Source organism: Gopherus evgoodei, chromosome 21, assembly GCF_007399415.2.
Source record: "Gopherus evgoodei ecotype Sinaloan lineage chromosome 21, rGopEvg1_v1.p, whole genome shotgun sequence".
In the NCBI taxonomy this organism is placed as follows: Eukaryota; Metazoa; Chordata; order Testudines; family Testudinidae; genus Gopherus; species Gopherus evgoodei.
In genome coordinates, this window is record NC_044342.1 from 331,192 (window position 1) to 359,005 (window position 27,814).

At 48.5% G+C, this 27,814-nt stretch overlaps 1 protein-coding gene across 1 annotated transcript; it reads right to left on the reverse strand.

Annotated features, from left to right (window-relative positions):
- Positions 1–16,294: 16,294 nt before the first annotated feature.
- LOC115638346 (olfactory receptor 11A1-like) lies at positions 16,295–20,362 on the reverse strand. The gene is made up of 2 exons (XM_030539953.1): positions 20,357–20,362; positions 16,295–17,227 (listed from the first exon to the last, which is right to left on the reverse strand). Exons 1-2 carry the CDS (start codon positions 20,360–20,362, stop codon positions 16,295–16,297), a joined length of 939 nt encoding a protein of 312 aa, XP_030395813.1.
- Between the last annotated feature and the right edge of the window lie 7,452 nt (positions 20,363–27,814).

The window sequence follows — 27,814 nt, forward strand, 5'->3', positions numbered from 1 at the left end:
ACCATGGAGCCTGTTCAGCTTTTTTTACTGTCACCGTATGTCTACTGGATGTTGCTAACAGACGCGGTACTGCAGCGCTATACATCAGCATTCATTTGCCTTTGCAAGATAGCAGAGACGGTTATCAGTTCTGTACCGTCTGCCATGCCATTGTAAATTGGCGATGAGATGACAGTTATCAGTCGTTCTGTACCGCCTGCTGCTGTCATGGGTGCCCCTGGCTGAGGTTGGCCGGGGGCGCAAAGACAAAAATGGGAATGACTTCCCGAGTGAATCCCTCCTTTATGGTATCTAAAAAGAGTCAGTCCTGCCTAGAATATGGGGCAAGTGTACTAGAGAACCAGTGTACCAGCGAACCAGAGAGCACAGACGCTTCATGTCAGATCCCGCAGAAATGATGAGCTACATGCCATTCTAGGGGGTGCCCCTGTAACAACCCCACCCATTGCTTCCCTGCTCCCCCAACCCTCCTGGGCTACCGTGGCAGTGTCCCCCCATTTGTGTGATGAAGTAATAAAGAATGCAGGAATAAGAAACACTGACTTGTTAGTGAGATAAAATGAGGAGGAGGCAGCCTCCAGCTGCTATGATAGTCCAGGCAGGACATTAAATGGTGCGGAGGAGAGGAGCCCAGCATCCCGCTGCTATGATAGTCCAGGCAGTACAGAATCTTTTCTTTACACATGAAAGGAAGGGGGCTGATGGAGCTCAGCCCCCAGTTGCTATGATGAAGACGGTTACCAGCCGTTCTGTACCATCTACTGGGAATGACCGAAAGTAATTCCTATTTTTACCCAGGTGCCCCCGGCCGATCTCACCTGAGGCCAGCCAGGAGCACTCACGGGCTGATGATGAAGACGGATAGCAGTCATATTGTGCCGTCTGCCACCGGGGACGGGAGGGGAGAGGATACTGCTGTTCACTGTCGCAGCATCACGTCTATCAGCAGCATGCAGTAGACATAGGGTGACATTGAAAAAAATCAAGAAACAATTTTTTTCCCTTTTCTTTCACTGGGAGGGCGGTAAATTGATGAGCTATTCCCTAAACCATGCCGGACAATGTGTTTGACCCTACAGGCCTTGGGAGCTCAGCCAAGAATGCAAATACTTTTCGGAGACTGCTGTGGACTGTGGGATAGCTGGAGTCCTCAGTACTCCCTCCCTCCCTCCATGAGCGTCCATTTGATTCTTTGGCCTTCCGTTACGCTTGTCACGCAGCACTGTGTAGCCTGGAGATTTTTTTCAAATGCTTTGGCATTTCGTCTTCTGTAACGGAGCTCTAATAGAACAGATTTGTCTCCCCATACAGCGACTAGATCCAGTATCTCCCGTATGGTCCATGCTGGAGCTCTTTTTGGATTTGGGACTGCATCACCACCCGTGCTGATCAGAGCTCCATGCTGGGCAAACAGGAAATGAAATTCAAAAGTTCGCGGGGCTTTTCCTGTCTACCTGGCCAGTGCATCTGAGTTCAGATTGCTTTCCAGAGTGGTCACAATGGTGCACTGTGGGATACTGCCTGGAGGCCAATACTGTTGATTTGCAGTCACACTAACCCTAATCCGATAAGGTAATACTGATTTCAGCGCTACTCCTCTCGTCAGGGAGGAGTACAGAAACCGGTTTAAAGAGCCCTTTATATCGATATAAAGGGCCTCGTTGTGTGGACGGGTGCAGCGTTAAATTGGTTTAACGCTGCTAAAATCGGTTTAAACATGTAGTGTAGAGCAGGCCTCAGACTCAGTTGTGATTCCGCTGCTCCAGTGTGGTGCTAGGGGGCGCTGTGCTACAGGAGCTGTATTGTTGTTTCAGATGGAAATCTGGCTGCCTTGTCACTCACTTTCTTTATTGTTCCCCTGGCACGTCTGTGACCAGCTGAGTCCCGAAATGTCCCCTAAAGCCCCAATTGCAGTTGGGCTTCTCTCTCTTTTGTCCCTTATGCACCGTTGCCCTGTGGCTCTCGCACATCTGCCATGGCTCACCCCAGAGGTGGCTGCATCTCAGCACCGGCAGGGAGACCCCTGTGCAGTGTTGAGTTCGGGCCTGTTCAAACAGCTTTCAAATCCCATCATAGATTCAGTTCTATCCCAGCAGGCTAATGATGCTCCAGATCAGCTTAGTGTTGATTTCACACCGGCCATAATTTCCCCTGGACCAACCAACCGTTCCTGGCTGAGAATGGTAGGGAGGGTTTACCGCCCACATGGGTCACTTTGCTGGGAGATTCAGAGATACAGCATGAAGGGCTGTTTACTGAGCTCTAGAAGCAGCAGATGATGAAGCTGTTGGTGAGGAAGAAGGAGCCGCCCATAGCCAGCTCCCAGACCCAGAGGAAGCAGTGAGCTACCAAGAGATGAGAATCACAAGTGGAAACGACAGTGAACGTCACTGCTAATGGTGAAGCACACGATATCCATGTGTCTTTGCCTCTAGGACTTACGACAAACTCCCCTGGATTTCAGGTGCCCCATCAAACCCACCCGCGGCCCTTCTCTCTTAGGCTGGTGGATACCCAGCCCTGATTCTTCCCTATCATGTGTTTCCCTCTCCTCCAACACCCCTCTGACCTATCCTGTCTTAGCTGGGCTGTCAGAGGCTCTGGGTGCTCCTCCTGTGAAGTGTGTGCGGGGTTAGGAGGGTGAATTTATCTGGGGAGACTTTAGCACCCATGAGCCACCTTACCTGCTATGGTGACATTCCAGGCCCAGCTCCTGGTGGACAGGACCCACCTCCTGCCCACATTCTCCTTGTACCCGCATGTAAATTCTCCAGTTCGTTTGGGACCAGCCCATGGGATGCTGAGCACAGAGGCATTCAGAGAGCCAGTGCCAGGTTCCAAAGTGCTGATCTCAGACCCTGGGTCCCCAGGGCCAATATCAGCCCCGTCCTTTTAGAAGTGAGACCTCCTCTTGCTGGCACCCCCAGGGGTTGGGCAGGTGATGCCTTCACTCACCACTCTAGATGGAGGATCCATGCTCAGCGCTGGCTGGGGAGGAGATCTGATGGGGGCAACAAAGGGGACGGGTCAGCAGGGGCTGGGCAGCAGGTGAGGTGGGAAATGCAGACAACCCCCAGACCTCACTGCGGAGATGAAGGAAGAGGGGAACATGCACCAGAACCCTAATTGGGCCCTGGGTGATCGCTACTTCCCACTACCCAACACAGATGTAATGATGTTGAATAGTGCCCATATAAGAAAAATAAAAACTACTGATTATTCCTCAAAAAAGGTTTTAAATGACTTTTGACTATAAAGGCAACACAGGCAAAGTAGGAAAAACAAGAAAAAAGACCAACGCTGAATAAGGATTAATATAAATGGCAAGTTATACTGAAGACAAGCACAAGTACATATAAAGTTATTATTCATCAGCTACTTACTACTATTCTTAACACTATAGTATGGATACAACTTGAGATCAATTCAGCTTGAGCAACTAGCCTTCTTTATTCCATAAACTTACCTTGCATTCATCCAAAAATACGTCACCCTTCAGTCGGCTGTTTTCCGCACTGGCCAGGTACAGATAGTCGACAAGTGCATGTCCCTTCGGTCAGGGGGTGTGGGTCAGGTTTCCTTTATGACCGAAACACACACACAGCCCGGGACTTTGTACTTTTTATGTGATCTGTCGGCCATGTCTTAAAACAGGCCAACCAATTAGAGTCAGCCAAATCTTTAATGTGGTTAGCATTGTCGCTTTGGCTGTATAATTTATGCTTACTTATCTCCTTGTGTCACTTTGACCGTATAATTTATGCTTACTTATTTCCTTGTAGCCAGTTGTTTTAAATGTGGGTTAGACAAGATGTGCCTGGGGGCTCAACTTATCTCGCCTTATAGGAGTTGTGGAGATTGGAGGCTGAGTCCTCAGGGGACCAAGGACAGTGGAACCAGACAGTATCCAACACCTCTTCACTGCTAATGCCCCGGGCCTGGCTGTGCATGGATCCCGCAGCTGGGCTTGGAGGTCAGGGATGCCCTTTCCCCTGGGCCAGCCTGATTGGAATGTGGGGTGCAAGGGGGACCCTCCAAGGGAAGCAGGCACTGGAGGAGGGGTGTTGGGTAGAGGGCAGTTTCATGCAGTGGGAGGTTTCCCCGGAAGATCTCCTCTTGTGCAAACAGGAATTGATGCAGGTCAGGTCTCTGGCCCGTGTTATGCAGGAGGCCGGGTGAGATGATCAGACTGCTCCTTGCTGACCTGACAATGTATGATCCTTCAGATCTCTCCCCCCGCCACACACACTGAGCAGTGCCCATTGCCACCAGCAGGTGACAGCATGGACACACACACACAGATCATATTTCATGTATGTATCTATGAGTTTCCTACCCTTTGACCTGCAGGTAGGTGACCTCACAATGCATTAGACAGCGACAAGTCAGGCCCTGAGTGGAGCCCAGGGGCAGATCTGCAATTCAGAAGAGGCCAGTGTTAAAAAGTCACATTCTGGAGCCAACCTGCTCTTTGAGAAGAGAGAGGTGGGTTGTTGGACTCAATATTAAGTGGGGGGAGGGAGAAGGGGGGTCCTAAAAAAGGGTAACTTAAATAACCTTCCCTGGGTCAAAATTCATTCCTGAGGTTGCATATAGAAGTCCATACAGTTGAAGGCGTTATTGTGAGTTGGGTTGTACCTCTTTGAATCCGGGGCTATGAGTGTAAATGCCACACTTCATGGAACAGAGTTGTAAGAAGCCAATAATCTCCTTTATAGAATGAGGAAGCTCAAACGAGCAGCCTCCACCCAAAGTGCACATGGGTGGATATTGTTTTAATAGAGGTGTGACTGTGTTATGGGTTAGGGTTAGGGTTAGAGGTGTGCGTGGGTGTCATGCTGAATAGTCTGGTCTCATTCTCCCTCGTACTCCCCTGTCTATCTGTCTCCATCTGATTTCTTTTGTCTTAGATTGTCGGTCTTCGAGGCAGAGACTGTCTTTTTATTCGGAGTCTATACAGCACCTAGCGTGGTGGGGGTCACGCAGCAGCGGTGAATCATGTAACATACAGAGGGACACTTTGCCCTGAGCCTAACACATTCACTGTTCATTGCATACGGCACAGGAGAGCACAGATCATACAAAACAATAAACAGTCTAAACTGCAACATCCCTCACTGGTTCCTCTTCCCCTTGGGAATGCTTAGGAACCATTGGTGTCCAGGGAAGCGGGGTGTTCTCCGCCTCGTGGTCAGCCCCTCATGCAGCCTCTCACCGAGCTTCTGTAAACTTGCTGTCTCCTCTGCCCCACACATCCTCATCCTGCCTGGCCCTCTCTATTCTGGTTTGTTTCTTCATTTAACCCCCTCCTAGTCACTTTTGTTCTGTCTTTTCTGTAACTTTCCACGGCTCCTACCTTCCTCCCTCCACTTGGGGAATAAGCTAATGTTGGGTTCTGAAGATGCAGGTGCTCTTTTTAGCATTATCCTTGTGTGGGCAAAGTTCTGTCCTTCCCTGATAATGTTTTTTTTTTTAAGGATGAAAATCAATGCAAAAATAAATCCCATTTCTGAGTAAATATTGAGGTTAATATGCAGGTGGGGGGCAGAAAAAAACAAAAAATAGAGAAATAAGAGGATAGCAAGTGTGACAGACCCAGACCAGTGGGGTACAGGAGTCTGGCAGAGAGCAAATATACTGGTCCTATTGGCATCCAGCAGGGGTGGGCGGGCGAAGCCCGCCCACTTCTAAAGGGCCTCCCCCAGCCTAAGGGGAGGACCCACAGGTCTGGGACACCAAATAATTACGGGGGACAACTAATGAAAAAAAACAGGATCGGGAGTGAGGTCATAGGGCTAAACGAAGGGAACCCGATGGGGACACCGAGCAGAGAACCCCAGACAACGCCCACTGCTCCTCGAAGACGTCAAGGGAGCCAGTGGACGCCGCCCAGAGGAACTCTGCTCAGATGCGTGAGCAGACGGAGGAACGGAAATAGGCCCTACAGTCGCAGGAAATCCCGTCGGCCAACCTCCTCTCCCTGGTGTTGTAGATGGCCAGTTTGGCCAGGGCCAAGAGGAGGTTGAGAAGGAGATCCCGCGACTTCGTGGGGCCACGGATGGGGAGCGTGTAGATAAAAAGGTGAGGGGAAAAGTGCAACCAAAAACGCAGGAAAATATTCAGGAGGAGCCGGAACAGGGGCAAATATACTGGTCACTGGATGAGTAGTTTTCTGTTCCCTGAGGGGCTGCACTAGAGTAATCAGGAACCTGCTAGAACCAATTAAGACAGGCAGGATAATTAAGTCACCTGGAGCCAATTAAGAAACTGCTAGAATCAGTTAGGACAGGCTAGCTAATCAGAGCACCTGAGCATAAAAAGGACCTCACTTCAGTTTGTGGTGTGCATGCAAGGAGCTGGGAGCAAGGGACACAAGAAGCTGAGAGTGAGAAGACAGATTGTTGGAAGACTGAGGAGTACAAGCATTATCAGACACCAGGAGGAAGGTCCTGTGGTGAGGATAGAGAGGGTGTTTGGAGGAGGCCATGGGGAGGTAGCCCAGGGAGTTGTAGCTGTCATGCAGTTGTTGCAGGAGGCACTCTAGACAGCTGCAATCCACAGGGCCCTGGGCTGGAACCTGGAGTAGAGAGCGGGCCTGGGTTCCTCCCAACTCCTGATCTGACACAGGAGGAGTTGACCCAGACTGTGGCTTCTACCAGAGGGGACAGTCTCTAGGCTGTTTTCTGACCCATATGAATCTGTGAGGTGAGCAAATCTGCCAATAAGTGCAGGACCCAGCTAGGTAGAGGAGGAACTTTGTCACACAAGTTAAAGCAGTTAAATGCTGTGGTTTATTTAATGAACTTTACATTAACAGAAACATGCACTTGTGTGTGTATCTTCCACCACATCCTGTTTACATGTAGACTAATGTATTATTCATGTAAACACATCTATCTAATATAACGTACTGGAGTTTAACATGGTGGCTCTCAAATGTTTGTACTGGTGACCCCTTTCACATAGCAAGTCTCTGAGTGTGACCTCCCCTTGTAAATTAAAAACACTTCACATCCAGCATTTATAATGGTGGGAGTTAAGTGGGGTTTGGGGTGGAGGTTGACAGCTCATGACCCCCCCCCATGTAATAACTTGTGACCTCCTGAGGGGTCCTGACTCCCAGTTTGAGAACCCCTGGGTTAACATAATCAGTATTTTGGAGTGGTCCAAATTGGTAAAAAAAAAGAAAAAATAGCTTGGGGAAAATTTTCAGTAAAAACTAAAAATGAAGGGCCTTTGTATGTGATAGTGCTACTGTGTGTGTGTGTGGCGGGTCTTTGTGTGAACCACCTTCTGTGGAATATGCTTGTGTGTGCCTGCTTTGTGTATTTCTGCATTGTGTGTCTCTCTCTGGGCGGCTCCTTGTGCCTGCCTGTGTACAATGTTTGCGTGTTGGGAAACGAATTCTTGGTTAGTGTTTGTGAGTTGTGATTTTTCTGTGTAACAGATGGCTGAAGGCAGGCCCCCAGCTGGTGTGAGTGAATGTAGCTCCACTGTGGACAACTGAATTAGGTGGTGAAAATGAGTATGAGGGTCTATCCTGATGTTCCAAATGTCTCCCTGTGTCACTAATGTCCAGGCACAAGGGTTCTCCACAGAGCTGCCTCTTCAACTGATTGATGCTAAATGACCCCTGTCTGAGACATCCATAGGGCCATCTGCATCACTGACAGCAACTGTGTATTGCCACGGTCCTGCAGCTCTGTCCAGGCCGCTCTGGGAATCACTGGGTGGTCTCAGTCTAATCCACCGCAGCAACAGGCCTGAATGACACTTCCTGGACTTCAAGATCTGAGACAAAACACTCAGATCCAAACACCCCCAATAAATGTGGTGAGTCTCAGAATCCAGAACTGAATTTCACAGACCTGGTCATTCAGTCCTGCCCTTAGTTGTACAAGCAGCCACATGTGGACCGCACCAATTGGCCTCCTTCTTGGCAGGTTCAGAAGCCGCATGAAGGGACAATAGACATGGAGTCTGAACAAACTTCTGGGTTCTGATCCATAGAAATGAGTGCCTTGGGGCATTTATGGAGCACATTGTCTGATGTGGGGTGGGTCGGTCGGGGGGATGAGACAGAGAGCACTCACCTGTATCCCCACTGATCTACCTAATCATCTCTTTATCCAACTATCGACCCATCCAACTGTCCATCTGCATAATCATCTGTCCATCCATCTAATTCTTTCTTGCTGTCTGTCCATTTTCTCCTCCTTCTGCTATTTGTCCATCCAAATATCTACCCCTTGGTCTAGTTCATTGTCTGTCTACACTTCTATGAATCTGTCTTCCAAGCTGTTCATCTGTCTAATCCTCTCTCGGTCCACCTGGCTAAATGTGTTTACACTCTCTTTGTCCGTCGCTAATGGATCCTTCCCTGTGGAAGTGGACTTCCGTGGGCAGGGGCTGCTGACTGGGGACATGTGACAGGCCCTAAATTCAATTTATAGATATAACCTGATATTTGGTAACTAAGGAACTTTCCTTCCCACTCTGTGTGCTGCTAATTTCACAGGCACAGCAGGTGGGAATTGGAGCTGACAAGAGGCTGGCAGCGTGATTGTAACACTGCTAAGACAGCGGTGAGAAGGGGATAGACTGTAACAAGTGCTATCTTGGTCACTGGTGGCTGATCAGAGAAGTGGCCCTGAATGGTCTGTCCATGGTGCGTAAGGTGCTTGACCTTAAGGATGCAGCTGTGTCTATAGGTCTGATCACAGATTTGCTGTGACGGATCCCCAGTTTGAAGGAACCCAGATCTGTTTCATTTGGAACATGTTCATTTCACTGATGCTTTGCTTTGATAAAAATAACTCAAAAAATAATTTTAAAAATCCTGCTTCATTATGTGCTTATTAAAACCACCCCAGTTAGCAACACACCTATTAAAAAGAAATCTCACCAGTGAGCCATGCAGCACCTGTCTCTCTAGAGAGATTTAAAGCAGGACACGATGGTTATTAAAACTTCACGTGCCTTAATCAGCACTTTGAGGAATGTTAAACCCAGCTGGGACCTGGGCACTGCCTGGAGATCTGACAAACCTCCCAAGGTTCTGCCACTGGCAGAACCAGTTAATTGGTATTTTAATGGGTCCTGTCGACTGGAAACACGGGTGGTAAATGCAGGTTGCAGCAACAGTCCCATCGGGGCTGATTCGAAGAGAAAGTCAAAGGTGCTGATTGAAGTTAGACAAAGGAAGGGATGAGTCTGTTCCTATGGCAATTAGCCCCCCGTGGTTGAAGCAAAATGGTCAAGCCCTTCACTCCTGGCCTCTGTGAACAGCCAGAGAGCAGGGCAATGCAAGGGGGCGGGATGGCTGCAATGAAACTGGCATGTAAACAATCTCAGATTCCCACTTGGTTGGCCAGGGCAGCACAGCCCAGGTGTGGGGAGAAAGAGGCAATTTCAGATTTCTAGGCCTCAGGGATGGAGCTCAGCCAAGGTACCTAGGTTGTGACAGGCTTTGCTGTGCTGCCCGTGAACTCCAGCTCTGCCAGTGCCCCTCAGTCCGAACCCACAGCCCCTTCCTCTGTTCCATCTCTGGGTTCACACACGCACAGACCTGTCATTACCCCTGAGTTGCAGTCTGCAGCCCCTGCTATCCCAGCCCTGGGCTGCCCCCTGCACATCTCTGCTGAATTCCATTATTCCTAACACACAATCCCTCTCGTATCCCAGTGCTGGCTCCCTTCACAGCTTTGGTGAGATGCCTCAGGCCTGACTTACATCACTCCTACTATTCCCGTTCCCAAACTGTTCCTCAGCTTGGCCAATGCATCATAATGAGCTACAACCCCCCACCCCCCATCATTGCTGTGTCTGGCCCCAAAACACACAGCCCCCCAAGTTTTCCTCTTAGCCTGGCCCTATTCGGCCCTGTATTGGAAATGGCCTGATTCCCCTCAGGTGGGGAGCCTTCTCTACCCAGTGCTGGCTGGCCCCTGGCTCTCCAGGACAAGAACATGTGGCCCTGTCACAGGCAGGGATAGGCAGACATAGTCAAAGTGGTGCAACTTGTATGTGTAGGCCAGGGGTGAAAGTAAAATACAGCTCTCAGTACGGGTCTCACTCTGCCCCCCACCCTGGAAGGGGTGGGGCCATGGTGGAAGTAAGTTACGTTTCTTACTGGTACAGTCCAAACACAAGCAACCCACCTCTCTTGCATACCTCATGGATCCCTCCCATTGCATGACTTTGATATAGAAAATAAAGTTACTATTACTACTGCCAGTACTGTCTGTAATAAAACCTGACTATTGGAATAAGCCTGAAAAAGTGAAAACTCACTGTCACATTTTTCTCTGTGTCCTCCCTCCTCCTCCAGCCAGGCTGCCGACATGGCTTGGCTCCGTGTTTCCCTGACCCCGCACTCAGCAGGGGCTGCAGCGGCTCCCCTCCAGCTTGCAGCAGGGGGACTCGCTGAGGGAGAAGTCTCCCCAGGACGCTTGCTGCCTGGGTAGGAACAGTTTAAACTTAGCTGTTCACTCCGGGGTCTGAACTGTGGGATTCAGGGCTATTCCCGGCATCCCTGTTAATTTCATTCATGGTTGTTGGGTGAGGGGGTGTGTGACCAAAGCAGGGCAGTTCTTTTCTGGATGAGGTGATCTTCAATAATATAATACACAAAAAATTACAATCAAATCAGGAACCATTTCCAAGTTCAAATCTATCCCATTCCCTCCCCAGCAGAGGATCATGGCTGTGATGTCCAAACTGCTTGCAGCTCCTCTTTGAAATGTTACTGCTTAAAAAAACCACAACCCATGGAGAACATGGTGGGAAGATGTGTTCTGCTGATCAGGGTTTATTTTTGGCCAAGCAATTTTGGTAAAACAACTAAAGATTCACAGGGAAAGCAAATAGCCCGATTGACAAAACCACAAAGGGACTGGAGGGGAAAACTGGATATGTGAAAGAGAGAGCAGTTTTCATTCCACCCTCTTTATATATTGAATTAAACACCTGAAATGTCCTTAGGACTTAGGGGCTCAGACCAGGGCCGGCTCTAGGATTTTTGCGGCCCCAAGCAAAAAAATTTTTGGCTTCCCCCTGTCCCAACCCTGGGCTCCCCCTCCCGCACTTCTCTGCTGCCCCAGCCCAGGGCTCTCCCCCCACCCCCTGCCCCAGCATTGGGCTTCTCCCTTTCCCCCCCACCCCACTGCTGCCCCAGACCTGGGCTCCCCTCTTCCCTCCCACCAGTGCCCCCCCCACATCCTGCTGCCCCAGCCCTGGGCTCTCCTCCCTCCCCACCTGCACCCTTCTTCCACTGCAGCCCTGGGTCACTGGTAACTTGCTCCCAGGGTGGGTCATTCAGCAGGAATTTTGGAGGTGCACAGAACACAGACAGGATTGGTTCCCATATGGTTACAGAGCTGCAGTAAAGTGGAACAATTTTCAGCGTGTGTAATTGGAGGATATCTGGATGCATATTATAAGACTGTCCTACATAAATGAGGAAAAGTTGAGGTGCCTTTATTATTCTTTTGTTCCACTCTGTCTTTCTATGGGGAATTTGCCAAAGCAATATCACTGTCTTCCTTTTAAACAAACAAACAAACAAAAAGGCAAAGGCTGCTGAAAATAGCAATTCCAGTCCTAATAACCACTGGGAAGCATTTCTTGCTCAATTTTCTCCTACTTTTTCTACAGCAAGTTACAGTGGATCAGGATATTTGATTTGGGAGAAATGAAGTAACAGCTGCCCAAACTGAGCCTGAGCACTCCTGTATTCTGAGGTGTTCAAATCTGGAAGGCAGGTGCTGGGGTGGGGGTGGGGGCTGTGGGCTCCGCGGGGGGGCACGGCAGCATGTATGGAGCAGCGTGTCTGGCGCTGCACAGAGCCAGACACGCTGGTCTGAGTGGCATGGTAAGAGGGGTTGGGGGGGTTGGAGAAGGGGTAGAGGGTTCCGGGGGGCAGTCAAGGGACAGGGAGCAGGGGGGGTTGGATGGGTCAGAGGGTCAGGGGGGCAGTCAGAAGCAGGGAGAAGGGGGGGTAGATGGGTGAGGGGTTCGGGGGGGCAGTCAGGGGACAGGCAGCGGTTGGATAGGCATGGGAGCCCCAGGGGTTTGTCAGGGGACAGGTAGGGGGTGGGGTCCTGAGGGGAAGTTGGGGGGGTCTCAGGAGGGGGCAGTTGGAGACAAGAAGGGAGGCTTAGATGGGAGTGGAGTCCCGGGAGGAGGCAATCAGGGGAGAAGGACCAGCAGCGCTTAGATAGGGGGTGGGGTCCCGAGGGGCAGTTAGGGGCAGGGGTCCCAGAAGGGGCAATCAGGGGACAGGGAGCGGGGGGGTGGATGGGTTGGGGTTTCTGTGGGGGCAGTTGGAGGGAGTGGATGGTGGCAGGAGGGGGCTATCCTCCCTCCCAGTGGAGTGTCCTGTTTTTTGAATGTTAAACTATGGTATCCCCATCCTTCAGAGTGCAGCTCTCCATTCACAGCAGGCTGCAGCACGAGATCCCCCTCCTTCCTTTCCTGTTGGTAGTGGCCAAGGGAATGCTGGGAAATGTAGTTCTTTCCCTGCTCCAGGGCTGGTTCTATAGGCAGGGAGCTAACCAAGGAACTACAGCTCCCAGAGCCCCCTGTTGGTTCTCAGCTCCCAGGCTGGCTCCCTGCCTGCTGCCACCCCTGCAAATGGGCTGCCCCAAGCAGGTGCTTGCTTTGTTGATGCCTAGAGCCCCCCTGGGCTCAGTTCTCTTTTTGTTTTGCTTTGTCCCTGTCCCTGTCCTGCAGAGGCTGAAATGGACAAAACTTTCTCTAGGTAGCTTGTATATTTCCCCCAACAAGGTGAGTGAAATTAACGAGGATGCCAGAAATAGCCAGTAATAGCCCTGAATCCTGCAGTTCAGACTCAGGGTTAACAGCTAAGTTTAAACTGTTCTTGTGCAGGCAGCAGGCGTCCTGGGGAGGCTTCTCTCTCAGCCAGTCCCCCTGCTCCCTGCCACAAGCTAGTGGGGGCCCCCTGCTGAGTGCAGGGTTTGGGTGAAGCAGTGAGCCCAGCCCTGTCAGCAGCCTGGCTGGAGGAGGAGGGAGGAGAGAAAGGGATGTGACAGTGAGTTTTCCTCTTCTACTGACTTTTATTAGCTCTGGATTTAAGCTCTGCGGCCAAATGGCTATTGTATTCTGCCCCTGCCTTGGTCTCACCATCCCCCGCACCCAACAACTGTGAGTGAAATTAACAAGGATGCCAGAAATGACCCCTAAACCCACGGGTTGAACCAGGGAGTGAACGGCTGCATTTAAACTGTTCCTACGCAGGCAGCAGGCTTCCTGGGGAGACTTCTCCCTCAGCCAGTCCCCCTGCTCCCTGCTGCAAGCTAGAGAGGAGCCCCTTCAGCTCCTGCTGAGTGCGGGGGTCGGTGGAACACGGAGCCGAGCTGTGTCAGCAGCCTGGCTGGAGGAAGAGGGAGGAGAGAAACTAATGTGACAATGAGTTTTCCCTTTCCAAGCTTTATTAGCTTTGAGTTTGAACTTTTTGTTATGCAGCCAGAAGAGGTGGAAGTAAGCCACTACTGAATGCTTCACTTATTTGCCTGTGTGCTGCTGCACCCTTTTTTACTGGTACTCTGCACCGGGCTGGACCGGCTTACGTTCACCTCTGGTGTAGACAAACCTTGCACATTTATTCCTCACTCTGGACACGAAGGGGATAGATAATGGGAGGTCTGATAACAGATACGACAGAAAGAGAAGACTCAGTTTAGTTCTTTTATTGCATGATGGTCTCAGTGACAGACACACAGTTACTAGGGTCTCATGGAACAAGGTAGAACCTGAGAAGGAACTGGTGGAAAACAGCCCCGGGGCGTGGAAAGAATTCTCATGCTAGCGGTTTGGCTGTAAATGTACAGGCTCAGTTCTCCCAGACGCCCAAATCCTATGGGCAGTGAATGGGAGTTGAGCACCTAACACCCTTCGGTCCCATTGTCAATTACAACTGGATGTGGTGGAGCAGACGGCACTGGATTCGGACTCTCGAGAGTTGGTTTCCTGCCACAAGCCCACTGACTGAATCTGGGCAGGTAATATCACCTCATTCTGCCTGAGTTTCCCCAGCTATAATATGAGGTTAAGGGTGAGGAGCTAGGGCTAAAATCACAAAGCTCCCACTTTAGGGAGCCAAATCCCAGAGTCCAGCCCCTGAGATTCACAAACCCAGCTCAGCTGCTGGCAAACCCTGCAGGCACCCAAGTGTTTGCAGTACATGGGCTCTAGGTGCCCCTGGACATGCCCTCTGCAGCACCACACCAGGCCCCAGAGTGACGCACAACCCTGGGGAAGGTGCAGGTTCCCCTGCCTGACTCTCCTCCAGGGCCCCGTCCCACAGGCCAGGTGACCAGATGCTTTGGAAAATCCCACTGGGCCCCCAAGTGTCTGGAATCAACTGGCCCTAAATCATTGCTGAAAGTTGGCAAATACAAGTTCTGTGCTGGCGTCCTGTGGCCAAGGCCAGAGGTTTCCTTTGGCTTTTCTTTTCCTTTGTAAAGCAGTCTGGGGATACAGTACACACTAGGAAACAAACATTAACGGTACGATCGCCTAACACTGGTATTCCAGGCAGATGTTGCAAGCCTGTTTTTATAATGTAGGTATCATATATTTTTGTGTATGTGTGCATATGCGTGTGTGTGGGGGGATTGTGTGCATATGCGTGCATGTGCCTGTGCATGTGTGTGTGTTTTTGTATGCGTGTGTGTGTGTGTGCACGCATCCATGTGTATGTGTTTGCATATGCGTGCATGTGTATGGGTGCACGTGTGCAGGGCCTGCTCGAGGCACCAGCCCAGCAAGCAGGAGCTTGGGGTGGCCAACAGTGAGGGGTGGCACATCCGGATCTTCGGTGACAATTCAGTGGCGGGTCCCTCACTCCCTCTCAGAGCGAAGGACCAGCCACCGAATTGCCACCAAAGACTGAAGTGGCAGCAGTAGAACTGATCGTGATTGCAGTTTTTTTTTCCTTTTCTTTTTGCTGCTTGGGGCAGCAAAAACCCTGGAGCCAGCCCTGTGTGTGTGTGTGCTTGTATTTTTGTAGGTGTGCATGTGAGTGTGTGTATGCATGCATGTGTGCATCCATTTGTGCATGTGTGTCTGTGTGTGTGCATACATGTGTCTGGGTAAGTGTGCACATGCATAAGCGTGCATGTGTGCATGCATGTGTTCATGTATGCGTGCATGTATGTGCGAGTGCATGTATATGTGCATGTGTGTTCGTGTGTGCATATCTATATGTGTATATGTGCTCATGTACGCACATATGTGCATGTGTACGTGTGCATGCCTGTGTGTGTGTGTGTATCTAGAAGTCTCTCATCCTACAATGAACAGATGCTCAGCGTTCCTGCTGAGTTCATTTCGCCTGCACCCTCTCACTGAGCACAGTCGCGGGTCATTGTCTGAACTTTGAGTAGCCACAAGTTCAAGTCTCCCACCATCCCAGTGAAAGCCAGCTGTGGAATTTGATACAGGCCTAAAAATACTGGGGACCTGGGACCCCAGTCTTTTTAGGTCCCAGGTTTCAAGAGGTCTCTCCATCTCCACTGTCTCCTAGGGCTGTAAGAGCTGTGGTTCTCAACCAGGGCCTTGTGTAGCTTGGGGATACACAGAGGTGTTCCAGGGGCCTGGAGCGGGGTCCTTCACTCACTCCGGGGGCCCTGGAAAACTATCATGGGGCCTGGGCCCGTGGAGCTTCTTCCACTCCGGGTCTTCGGCGGCAGGGGGTCCTTCTGTCCCAGGGAGGAAGGACGCCCTGCGGCTGAATTACTGCCGAAGACCCAGCGCTTTGGCGGCGGGTCCCACTTCGGCGGTAATTTGGCGGTGGGGGGTCCCCGCCGCAGGTCTTCGGGGCACTTTGGCGGTGAGTCCTGGAGCGGAAGGACCCCCCTTCGCCGCTGAATTACCACTGAAGCGGGGCCCCCTGCCGCTGAAGACCCCAGGCCCCCTCAATCCTCTGGGCGGCCCTGGGCTCAGTAGTCTGGAAAGGTTGAGAAACACTGTGTAAGAGCAGGACACGAAGCCCAGTGGAGCTCAGGGAAGCTGCTGGTGGTTTCTCTGCAGCTTGAGGTCTTCAAACCAATTTTGAAGATTTCATTAACTCGATCCTGGGATAGGGGTTGTTATAAAATTGGATGGGTGGGGTTCTGTGGCCTGCCTTGTGCAGGAGGTCAGACTAGATGATCAGATTGGTCCCTTCTGACCTATGAGTCTATGAGTCTATGAGCTGGGACTACAACAGACTTTGGTTCAGTCTCTACCCCAGCCCATGTTACATCTATTTTAATCCAAGGAAATCGATCAGTTAGCATGGTCCAAACATGACTTTCCTGCAAGCTTTCCTCAGGGCTGCCTGGACCTCTTTGTTTCTCAGGCTGTAGATGAGGGGATTGACCAGGGGAGTCAGGACTGTGTAGGCAACAGACAGAACTTTCTTGAAGTCGCTCAGGATGTCGGTGGTTGGGAACATATAGACAGTCAGCAGAGTTGCATAATAAATGCTCACCACGATGAGATGGGACGAGCAGGTGGAAAAGGACTTTTGCCTCCCGGCGGTGGACGGGATTCTCAGGATGGTGGTGATGATGCAGATGTAGGACATCAAGGTAAGAAGGAATGGGCCCAGTAAGAAAAGCAAGCTGAGTGCGAAAGTCACCATTTCCATCAAGTGAGGGTCGTTGCAGGAGAGTTTTACAAGGGGGATGACATCACAGAAAAAATGGTCAATACAATTGGGGCCACAGAATTTTAACTGAGATATCGACAACACATTTATGCTATTAGCTAGGAATCCACCTATCCAAGAGCCACCTGCGAGCTTCAGGTAAGACCTGTGACTCATTAGGGTTGCATAGTGCATAGGATTGCATATGGCTAAATATCGATCATAAGACATCACTGATAAGAGGAAGCATTCTGTAGCAATCAGAGAACCAACGAAATAAAATTGTGTGAGACACCCATTGAATGAAATAGTGCTGTCCTCAGTCAGGGGACCAGCCAGCATCCTGGGCAATATGGCGGAGCTGTAGCAGGTCTCCAAGCAGGACAAGTTCACCAGGAAGAAGTACATGGGGGTGTGAAGGTGCTGGTCAGTCACAACTAGCACAACGATAAGAATGTTCCCTGCCATGGTCGCGATGTAGATCACTAGGAACAGCAGGAAGAGAAGGACCTGCAGTTCTGGGAGACCCCCAAATCCCAGGAGGATGAATTCTGTGATGGACGTTTGGTTTCCCTACGGGAAAGAAATGAACTCTGCCACATAAATGAAGAAAATTCACTCAATAAAACATAACCTTGTTTTTCATTGTCCCCCTCTGCTAGCTACTGGAAGGATGGGTGAGTGGAGAATGGAGGCCGGGGGCGGAGGGGAACTGCCATCTTGTGATCCCTGGGGCAGATTTCAGATCTGAGCAGACTCCAGGGTCAACAAAACATTAATATCTCTGGAAACTTGTGTAGTAACTTGAGAGATGGCACCAAGCACTCAAATATTAAGGTATCGGGGCGGCTCTAGGCCCCAGCATGCCAAGCGCGTGCTTGGGGCGGCAAGCCGGGGGGTGGGGGGGCGCTCTTCCGGTCGATGCGAGGGCGGCAGGCAGGCTACCTTCAGGGGCTTGCCTGTGGAGGGTCCGCCGAAGCCACGGGACCAGCGGACCCTCCGCAGGCAAGCTGCCGAACGCAGCTTGCCTGCCGTGCTTGGGGTGGTGAAATGCCTAGAGCCGCCCTGTTAGGTACAAGAGTACAAAAACGTGTTGCTTCAAATAGTCACATGTTTCACTACCTGGTGTATCAGAACAGGGCCAATGTCCTATATAGATTGGCGATCCATGGGCGAACCGGGTCAGGATTAGATATTGTAGAGGAAGCCACAACAGGGAAACAAACTAAACAACAAAGGCTGGGATTTGCAGTGTGTTAGCAGCCAGCTCCAAGTGAATTGCAGAGGAAATGGGTCGTTTAACTCTGTCAGAGCCATTTGAAAGTTTTTGTCATCAGACAAATGCCTCCGCTTCCCTAGGACAATCCTTCATTGTCCTGCAGTCAGACACTCTGCATACGGTGATGAGATCTCCATTAAAAACCCAATCCAAAAACCTCCTGCTAGAAACCACCTCTTTAGCTAGAAATTGATCCTCTTTTGCAAGAAAAAATTCTGGATAAAATTCATTATGTGGAAGAAATGTGCAATTTTCATATTATGAGAGTGGTGTAGGACCCGAATTTCCACTTCACTGGCAATTGCATGATTTCAAATGTTGGATTTCATTCCAATTTTACTTGTAAAAATGTTTTTACCTGTGTTTAATGTTTTTCTATGGTATTTTTATAGTATATTGCATTGTGTTTTATAGATATTTACATTTATTTCTATTCATGTTTATATGATTTCATAAACCTCTATACGATAACTTTTTCCTAAACAATATTGCGTAGAAATTGATCTGTTCCCAGGAACATTTTAATTCCTATCAACCAAACATTTTTTCATCAAAAATACCATCAGAAATATTGATCAGCTCAACATTTCTTCTTTATCTTTATATTAATCCTCTCTCTCTCTCTCTAGTCTGCCGTTACTGTCTCTCTCCCCATTCCTGATCCTTAAAGAGAGAGGGTGGGTGAGGGCACATCTTTTCCTGGACCGATTTACTAATCTTTATTAATTGCTCCGTAAGGCCCTGATCCTGCACAGAGTTATGCACAAGGTTAATTTTGCACCCCAGGAATAATTCTGTTCTGTCCGAGACTTCTCCGCTGATATCTAAGATAAAATTTCCACTGACTTCTAGGATGGGCCCCTTTGATTTCAATGGGATTTGGACAGCGAACACCATGAGCTTTCTTTAAATGTGCAGCTTGGCTGGATTCGATTTCCATCGACAGATGTTGGTAAAGGTCAATATTAGCTGATACAACCAAACCAACAACAGAAACTATCAATAAGAGTAGGCGTTAGTGTAGCCTCTTCCTGAGCCTTGCACCCACAGGGATGGTGTCACTGGCCTATGGCCAGGCAGGGAGCCCTCTTCACACAGTGGTTCTGGGAGTGAATGAGTGGGGCTGGAAGAGCAGAGCTGCAGAGGGCTCCCTGCACAGCCGCATGGCTGGCAACACCCCTCCCTGCACGTGTAAGGTGCTCAGGGAAGGCTGCGGTCCTGGCGGGCCTGGGCTGTGAGAAGGATGGTGAGTCCCTGGCTGTGGGGAGGCCACCCCACTACTGAATGGTTTCTGCCCATCGATGGAGCAGTTCAACAATAAGGCGACCACTCCTGTGGCCGGGGGCTCGCCGCCATCCTCCTCCTGCTCCCAGCCCTGGCCATGGATCTCTGCTCCCCTGGGCCAGAGCAGCCTCCTTCCCTGCCCCTTGCGCCCTGGTGTCTTGGATCCCTCAGCCGGTCAGGAGACCCTTTCCCGCCCTGCTGGCAGCCCTGCCCTCGCCCTGACCCGCACCTTAACTCCTGCTGAGTCTCCTGTGACTGTAAATATTAAGAGTTAAAAATTGGGGCAAAAATCTACCTTCTAAGGGAAGAAACATACCGATTTGTGCCAAGTCCCCTTATAGCCAGTGTCTGCCCCCGAGCACCAACAGCAGCAGCCAACAGCAGCTCCACTTTCCCCATGGCAGTTCACTCAGTGCCCCGTGACGGCGGAGCTGCCAGTGAGGGCACAACCCTGTAGGGGTCAGGAGGGGAGGTTAGAGAGGAACGGAGGCCGCTCCCCTCTTTGAGGCGCTGCCCTTGGATTCGGCAGATGTTAGTTAATTTCCCTGCTTCTTCACCAACCCCTTATGTGACATTCAGGGCAAATTTCCAAAGGCTGGTAAGTACCTAAGAATGCACCCTGGTGCCTGAGTAGTGGCCGTATCTAATGTCCATTGATTTCCAATCCCACTGAGGGGTCTGGGTCTTGAGGTGCCAAAAAACCACCATAAATCTGCCCCTCTGTGCACCGCCTCCCGTCTATAAACTGGGGGTAATGGCATCACATAGGCGTAGTGGGAGAATAGATACATTCAAGGCAGTGAGGTGCCCAGATACCAGGGTGATGGAGGCCAGGAAAGGAGCTAGGATAGATGTGACTTGACAGGTCTTTCCTATTCCTAAAATCAGTCATTTTGCTTTGGGTTGGGAGTTTGCGAGAGAACAGTGCCCAGTTTCCCTTGGATTCCCATGGGATTAGTCACTGCCCTACACTGCTTCCAACTCCTCAAGATTCAAGTGTCGGAGCTGAAACGGTTGATTTACCTCTAAGGTGGGTCTGTCAGCAGCCGGAGCCTCTATTGTCACCTGCTCACACAGCATTTCAAGTGCCAGGAGCCGGATTATTCAGTTCATTTTCTGTTCCCACTGCATTCGCTTACTTCCATGTGCCCAGTAACTGGAACGACAACCTAGAAAAGCTACTGAGGCTCCTTTGCCATGTCTGGTAACATGACCCTGGGCCTCATACCCTCTGTCAAATGGGGAACATCTTTTCTGATTCTTTATATATCCTTCTGCGGGGAGAGGCAGTCTCCTGAGGCACGTGTGCTGTGGGGAAGGCAACAGGCAGGGGGAAGTTGGTATTCACTGACATTTTCTAAAACTAAACCAGTGTCAAACTTCCAGTCTCAAAGGGAGAGTCCTGGAGAGGGAAGAAACTTCTAATCCTGAAACAAACCTCGCTCTCAATTGCATGAATGCTATGGTGACTGTCAAGAAATAACACTAATTTTAGATTTTGCAGCTGCCTCAGTGATTTAGACACTGAGTTTCCATCCAATTCCCTTAGAAAGATTTGAAAATGGCAGCAGAGTTAGCTGATCTTCCCTTTTCTCCATCCAACCCCCTTTTGTCCTCTGTAGCAAGCGCACGTGTACCCAGACCCCATCCAATGAGCTCACGCAATTAGTTCAGGTAACATTTTAAAAAGTGTCTAAGTGTTTTAGAAGCCTAAGTCCAATTTTCAAGTGTTTCTCAGTTACTCAGGCTTAGCAACCTAAATCTGACTGAAAGGCAACGGGACTTAGCCTCCTATGCCACTTTTGAAGTTTGCATTAGTGCTTTTGAAAACACTTTTGGGTGTGGTAAAGTAAACTGGTGGTTCAGTCATTCCTTCATGAGACAGGTATCTATATGTGAGGAAAGTTCCTCCAAATTTCCATGCATCCCTGCCCTGTTTGGCCAAGATTTGAAAGAAACCACGGCATAGGATGGCTGATTCTCCATGCAGCTTCTGCCATTGATTACACTTGTGCAAAGCAATTACGGAGCTAAATGTAAAATACTGCCTGAGCAGAACGATAGGCCTGATTCTTCTCTGCCTGACACCAGTGTAAATCAGAAGCAACTGTACTGACATCAGAGGCATAAGTCAGGGAAGCAATAGATCCTGAGTATTCATATTCTCATTCCGAGATGGGAATGATTGCAGAAGTTGCAAGGCAGTAGACATTCATACTTCCCTCTCCTTCCTAGAACTGGTCCATATAGAGTAGGCCAGTTGGCTTGTTGTTCTCCAGTTTCACCATTCTAGATACACTACAGAGGAGAATTTTTCTCACGGACCCTTTGACCAACTCCTGAGTCTCTCAATCCTCTTACGGATGGAGGCGAAGTCAGTGGAGAGACTTCCATTAAAGTCTGTGAACTTTGGACCAAGGGGGAAACTCACTGCTGTTCAGAAGACTCAGCACCACCTGACTCCCAGCTAAGTACTCCAGATATGGCTGAAGTGTTGGGTAGGCCTAATACTGGCTCCCTGGGGAGGGTAATATTTCACCCCAAACAATGCATACTGACCCTTTCCCTGAGAGCTTGGCATACAACAGGTGGCTCACAAACAACTATTTGATTATCTCTGCACCCTGAGCATGATTAACTGACATGATGCGGATCAGGAGAGGGCGGAGCACTGCTAATGTGAACACCTGACCCGTTCTCTGAATGGATAGAGGATCCCAGTTCTTTCTGGTGATAGTGGGAAAACTCTTGATGTTGAGTAGAGCTGGCTGGAAAATTAGAATTTTCCTAGGGAAATGTTTATGGGAAAAATCCCCATTAGAAATATTCCTGTCTGGAAATTCCAAGTGTCCTGCATGAAATTTTGAAAACATAGGAAAGTGTTGGGTTTTTTTTCACACTTTCTTACTGTTTCCAAATGATTTCCAACTTCAGAGAATATTGCTGAGCATTGAAAGTGGACTTTTTTAAAGTTAAAGCATTGCTTTCTCTCTGGAAGTAATATTTTCAGCACTTAGTTATTTTCCAAATGGAAAAAGTTGGAGGAAGGTCAGAAAGTAGTTTCCCCCCCACACCTCAATTTCTTACCGTTTTCCAAATTTTCCATTTGGAAAATATCTTGCTGGTGGGAGGATCCTGGGCTAGAAGTTTCCCAAGAGAATAATGGAGTTAAGTGCCCAATGGGAGATGGGTAACTTGGAGAATGGGGTGTATCTATCTATCCATCCATCCATCCACATCCCTATCTACCTACCTACCTACTTACTTAGCTATCTAGTGGGATGGCAATTTTAGATGTGGTGGAGATTTTTAGCCAACATGGTGGTTAAAACAAAATAAAATGTTATGTGATTTAAAAAAAAACAACCATAACAACAGCAATAATAATTAATCATATCAAATCAAAGTACTTAGCACAACATGACTTTGGGGCAAAACATTTTTCCTTTATTTGTGAGTTATATCCTCATGCACCCTTCCATGGTGTTCCAGAAATGCTCAATCAGAATAATTTTCTGTTTGACTTTCCTGGTTACAAAATGGGAAAAATGAAAACTATCCACTTGTAAGGGATCATGTAAAGATTAACATTTTAATTTTTAACTTTCAACAGACCGGCAAAGATTCCACACCCTGCTTCGTGCCAGCACAATAGCTTTGATTTCAGGAGTTTCAATCACTGTATAATCGGAATAACACACTGATGTCTCGGACTCATCGTGTAAGGGTCTCAAAAAATAATAAGTCAAGTGGCAGCACACCAGGTGAAAATGAGCTAAAATTCGTAGTGTCTGAGTGTTTCAATGAGTGAAGTAGAATCCAAAGACCTCTGGTCACCCAGGCCCAACTCCACAAAGGGACTAGGCATCTGAAGACTAGATGTAGCAGCTTTAAGCACCACTGCGATCCACAAACACATGTTCTGCTGCCATTTAACTCTGTAGGCACTTAAAATTACTAATGGCCAGATATTTAAAAGGTATTTTCAAAAGCTTCTAAGCACCAAAACGCCATCAAAATCCATACCTTTACTAATCTGGCCCATGGTTCCTCAACTTGCACTGTAACTATTCCCTAAGAGCCTACGTTTCTGCCTCTGGGCGTGCTTCTCTGGACACCCATCTGACACCTAAATCCCAGCACAATCCTCAGACCTGTGAAGATGGGCCTTGCCCTGCCTATCTCACCTGTGAAGCCTTATCCAGTAGGCAGGCTCTGAACACGCATAACTCTACAAAACGTGGCCAGAGGGAGATGAGGGAGGAGGAGGAAGCAACAGCAGGATCTTCCCTAATAAAATTTAGTGCAGTCATTAGGGGACCCACCTGGGCTGGGGGAGGCCGCACTTAAATTCCCCCGTCCCACTGGTCAATCAGGAGAAGGGATCTGAACAGGGATCTTCCACCTCTGAAGTGACTGCTTTGACCACTGGGATACAGAGTCATTTTCGCTCACTATGAGGCCCGAGGTATATTTAATTGTTGTATGCAGTGGAACAGCTTCAGCAAGAGCAATTGGAAAAGCGCAATATCAGGATATCCTTTAGTTAGGCTTGGAAGAATCCCATTTGTTTTCTAATTTCAATGCATAACACCAGTGTGCACCTTTAAGCATTTTGTTTCTATTTTTATCAATTAATGGTTTCACAGTTGTGCAAAATTCTGAGTTTTAAGGTTTTTTTTTTAAATTATTTTTATTGATATGAACAATCACAATGCTAGAAGGCTTTCCCTTCACCTCCTACCCTGGTTCTTGTCACGCAGACAGAAAGCAGAAGACCAGAAATCCAAAGTACAGGCAGTGTGATGTTTATTCTGGTCCGTTTCAAGCAAACATATCCACAGATTTACCCGCCGGCCAAGTCTGTTTCCCAGTGTTCTGTTCCCAGCTCTGATACTGCAAAGCCTTGCCTGTGTTCCTGTTCCCCATTCCCCTCTTCTTAGCAGGCCCAAATATACCTGCAGTGCATACCTTAGGTCCTACCGGTTACAACTTATGGTCATGTTCCATTAGGGAGGGTCGTGAGTTGGGGGTCTTCATCTGACCTCTTTTGTACTCCATGGGAGAGGTAAGGAGTGATATTGTGTTCTGGCCAAGGCCAGACTTTTCTTTGGCTTTTAGTGTGTCTTATGCCTGCTCCCCACCCCATTCCTCCTTGCCCTTCTTGATTGGTTGCTTGACCCTGGCTTGAGAGAAGATCCAGGCAACCTTCCAGTGTATGCTCACATATTACACTCCCACCATACCCTGTAACACTTTAGCTCTATCTGCTTGTGGGCAGATGTAACGCACAGCGTCTTTGTTCTTTGTTCACACAGATTAGTAAGGATATAAGAGTATCAAAAAAGTCAAACCCTAAAGTGGAGGAGCAGGTGCCGATCACAGCTTTTTTTTCCCCTCCTGCTGCTTGGGGTGGCAAAAACCCTAGAGCCAGCCCTGCCAGGGCCCATCCATACTATAGCTCACGAGTCAGCCAATACCTGGCTCTGCAATAATTACTTATGAACTGGCTGTTCTGCATGGGTCTCACTGGTGGTATTAGAACAGCTCTGGTAATTCAGGGCTCCCACATGAGCTGTTGTTTGCTACATTGCACCACCTCATGAGTTCCTGTTGTACACATTTAATTGCAACCTACAATAAATGCCTAGAAAAAAGTTTGTGATTGGTTATAAAAGTCATAGTCTTACTTAGAGCTTTTCTCAGAGCCTCCTTGGCCTCTTTGTTTCTCAGACTGTAGATGAGGGGGTTGACCATGGGAGTCAGCATCATATAGAAGATGGAGAACACTTTATTCAGTGCCGCAGTGTCTGGGAGCATATAGACAATGAACAGGGTCCCATAGAAAATAGTGATGATGATGAGGTGAGAGGAGCAGGTGGAGAAAGCCTTTTCCCTCCCCGTGCTGGAAGGGATTCTCAGGACAGTGCGGATGATACACACGTACGATGTTAGGGTTAAGAGAAATGGAGGAAGAATGAATATAAGGGAGAGAAGGAAAATCACAAGAACCATCCAGCTGGTGTCACTGCAGGACAGTTTTATCAATGGGGTATAATCACAAAGGAAATGGTCAATTTCACTGGGGCCGCAGAAAATCAATTGTGATAACCAACATGCCGCAGTGGTGTTGGCTACAGACCCACTTGGCCAAGACCCAGCTGCTAGCTGGAAGGAAAACCTTCTCGTCATGTGGGCTGCATAATGTAGAGATTTGCGTACGGCTAAATACCGATCGCAATGAAGAGGATGATCTCAGCCACAGTCACAATGTAGATCACTAGAAACAGTGGGAAGAGAAGAATTTGAAGTTCATGGAGATTCCCAAAGCCCAGGAGGATGAATCCAGTAATGGATGTTTTATTTCCCTCTTTTGTGTCTGCCATGAGGTCTATCAAGAAAAGTAATAGTTAAAAGCAGTAATAGTAGCCTGTGGAACATGGCTTGAAACAGATACATTTTTGGAGGGGTGGGGGCATTACTTCATTTTATTTGATGTTTAAACTGGTTATAGAGGTAGGGACAGGCTCTTTGGAATTTCTACACTTCAGAAGGAGGGATAGCTCAGTGGTTTGAACATTGGCCTGCTAAACCCAGCGTTGTGAGTTTAATACTTGAGGGGAACATTTAGGGATCTGGGGCAAAAATCTGTCTGGGGGCTGGTCCTGCTTTGAGCAGGGGGTTGGACTAGGTGATCTCCTGAGGTCCCTTCCAACCCTGATATTCTATGGCCTTTGCCCTGCAAACACCATCAAAATCAGCAAGACAGATTTAGTTGAGATAGTAGAAAAATAACTGTAAGGGTAGTTAAGCCCCAGAACAGGTTACCAAGGCAAGTTTTGTAATCCCTGTCATTGGACATTTGAAAAACAGCTCCAACAAACACCTGTCAAAGATGGTCTAGATGGTCAGCACAGGAGGGTGGACTAGGTGACATCTCAAGATGCTTCCCAGCCCTTCATTTCTATGGTTTATTATTCTATCTCCTTGCAACACACATCTCATGCATCTGAGGAAGTGGGTATTCACCCATGAAAGCTCATGCTCCAAAACGTCTGTTAGTCTATAAGGTGCCACAGGATTCTTTGCTGCTTTTACAGATCCAGACTAACACGGCTACCCCTCTGATACTTAACATCTCTGAATGTTTTACTGATTCCTTAGTGATTAATTTGTATGTGAATTTTTAGTTAAGCAGTACAATATTAGTTGTTTGATTGTTATTCTATGTCTTTTTTAGGGTGTTTTGACAGGTTTACAAATCCTAGACATGTAAATATCAGATACAATATTTGCCTATTTCTTCTTCATGTCACTAGAAATTACATTATTTCAGTCATGTCAAACTGTAAGCTCATGTGTTATAGGGTTGCTTTTATCATTTGTAACCTAAAAAAACACTCTGATGGGCAAATTAATGAAGAAAGAAAGAGCGATGGATGAAGGAAAGGGAAGACTTTCTCTACCTCCTTCTGGGATCTCACTAACTCTGGGCTTTAACCGACATCAATCTGGAGGGTGGCTTTTATGCAGTGAATGACTGGGGATATACAAATTATCGTAAATCCTCAGAAATTCCTGCCATTTTCTCTGGCTAGGCCTGACTGAGTAAACCCAGGGTGTTCTATGTGCATCTAAACGGTCTGCTCAGGGTGTGTCTCACAGAAAGAAATCTGTTACACATCATTCATGACAATATACGTACCTTCTGTGAATCTGATGAGAAAGGTTGTGTTTCCTCAAAAACAAGTATAACAAAAGCTGGAGTCTCTGATGTGACCTCTTCATGCAGGCTTTCAGAGAGTACGATACAGGATCTAGAGTCTATCACCATCATCTTCATGGACCTCAGTAAAGAGATCTGAGAGTTCTACACAGAACCCCCAGTTCCATTCTCCTACTTGGCACAGCTGGCTTTTACTTGATCTCAAAAGTCACTGCCTCCTCTTATTCGTTACAGGAGAGAGACACAACACCCTGGAAACTTCTGCTAATGGGAATTTTCAAAGACAGAGTTAATGCTGCATTTATTTTTAGAACTTACAAACAAGTATAACAAGTGAACGCCTGACCTAAGTGAGAAAGTTGTGGAGATAGGAGAACTTCTAGCTTCAAAGAAGGTGTTTCTCTTTACCAGTGCTAAGGAACATAGGAATTGCCACTTTAGAGGAGGTCAGTCATCCACCTTATCCATTCTTCTGTCTCTAAACTGGATAGTATCAACTGCTTTAGAAGAAGATCCATAGATTCACAGATCTTAATCCAGCAGGGTCATTGAATCATCTTCTCTGACCTCCCGTACATAGCAGAAGATTACTTTTAACCCAGTTAACTCTGTATTTAGTCCAATAATGTGTGATTGGTTAAAGCAACTTTCAGAAAAGCATCTGGGTTTGATTTTAAGATATCAAGAGATGAAGAATTCACCACTTCCCGTGCTAGCTTGTTCCAATGGTTAATCATCTTCTCTGGAAGAGTGACTCCCTGGCTGGCGTGCCTCCTTATGGCTGGGTATGGCCTAGCAGGGTCATCTTCTCCAGAACCCTGTGCTGATTGTCGCTTTGGCCACCCTCCGGTGGTCTAGTTCTCGTAACTTG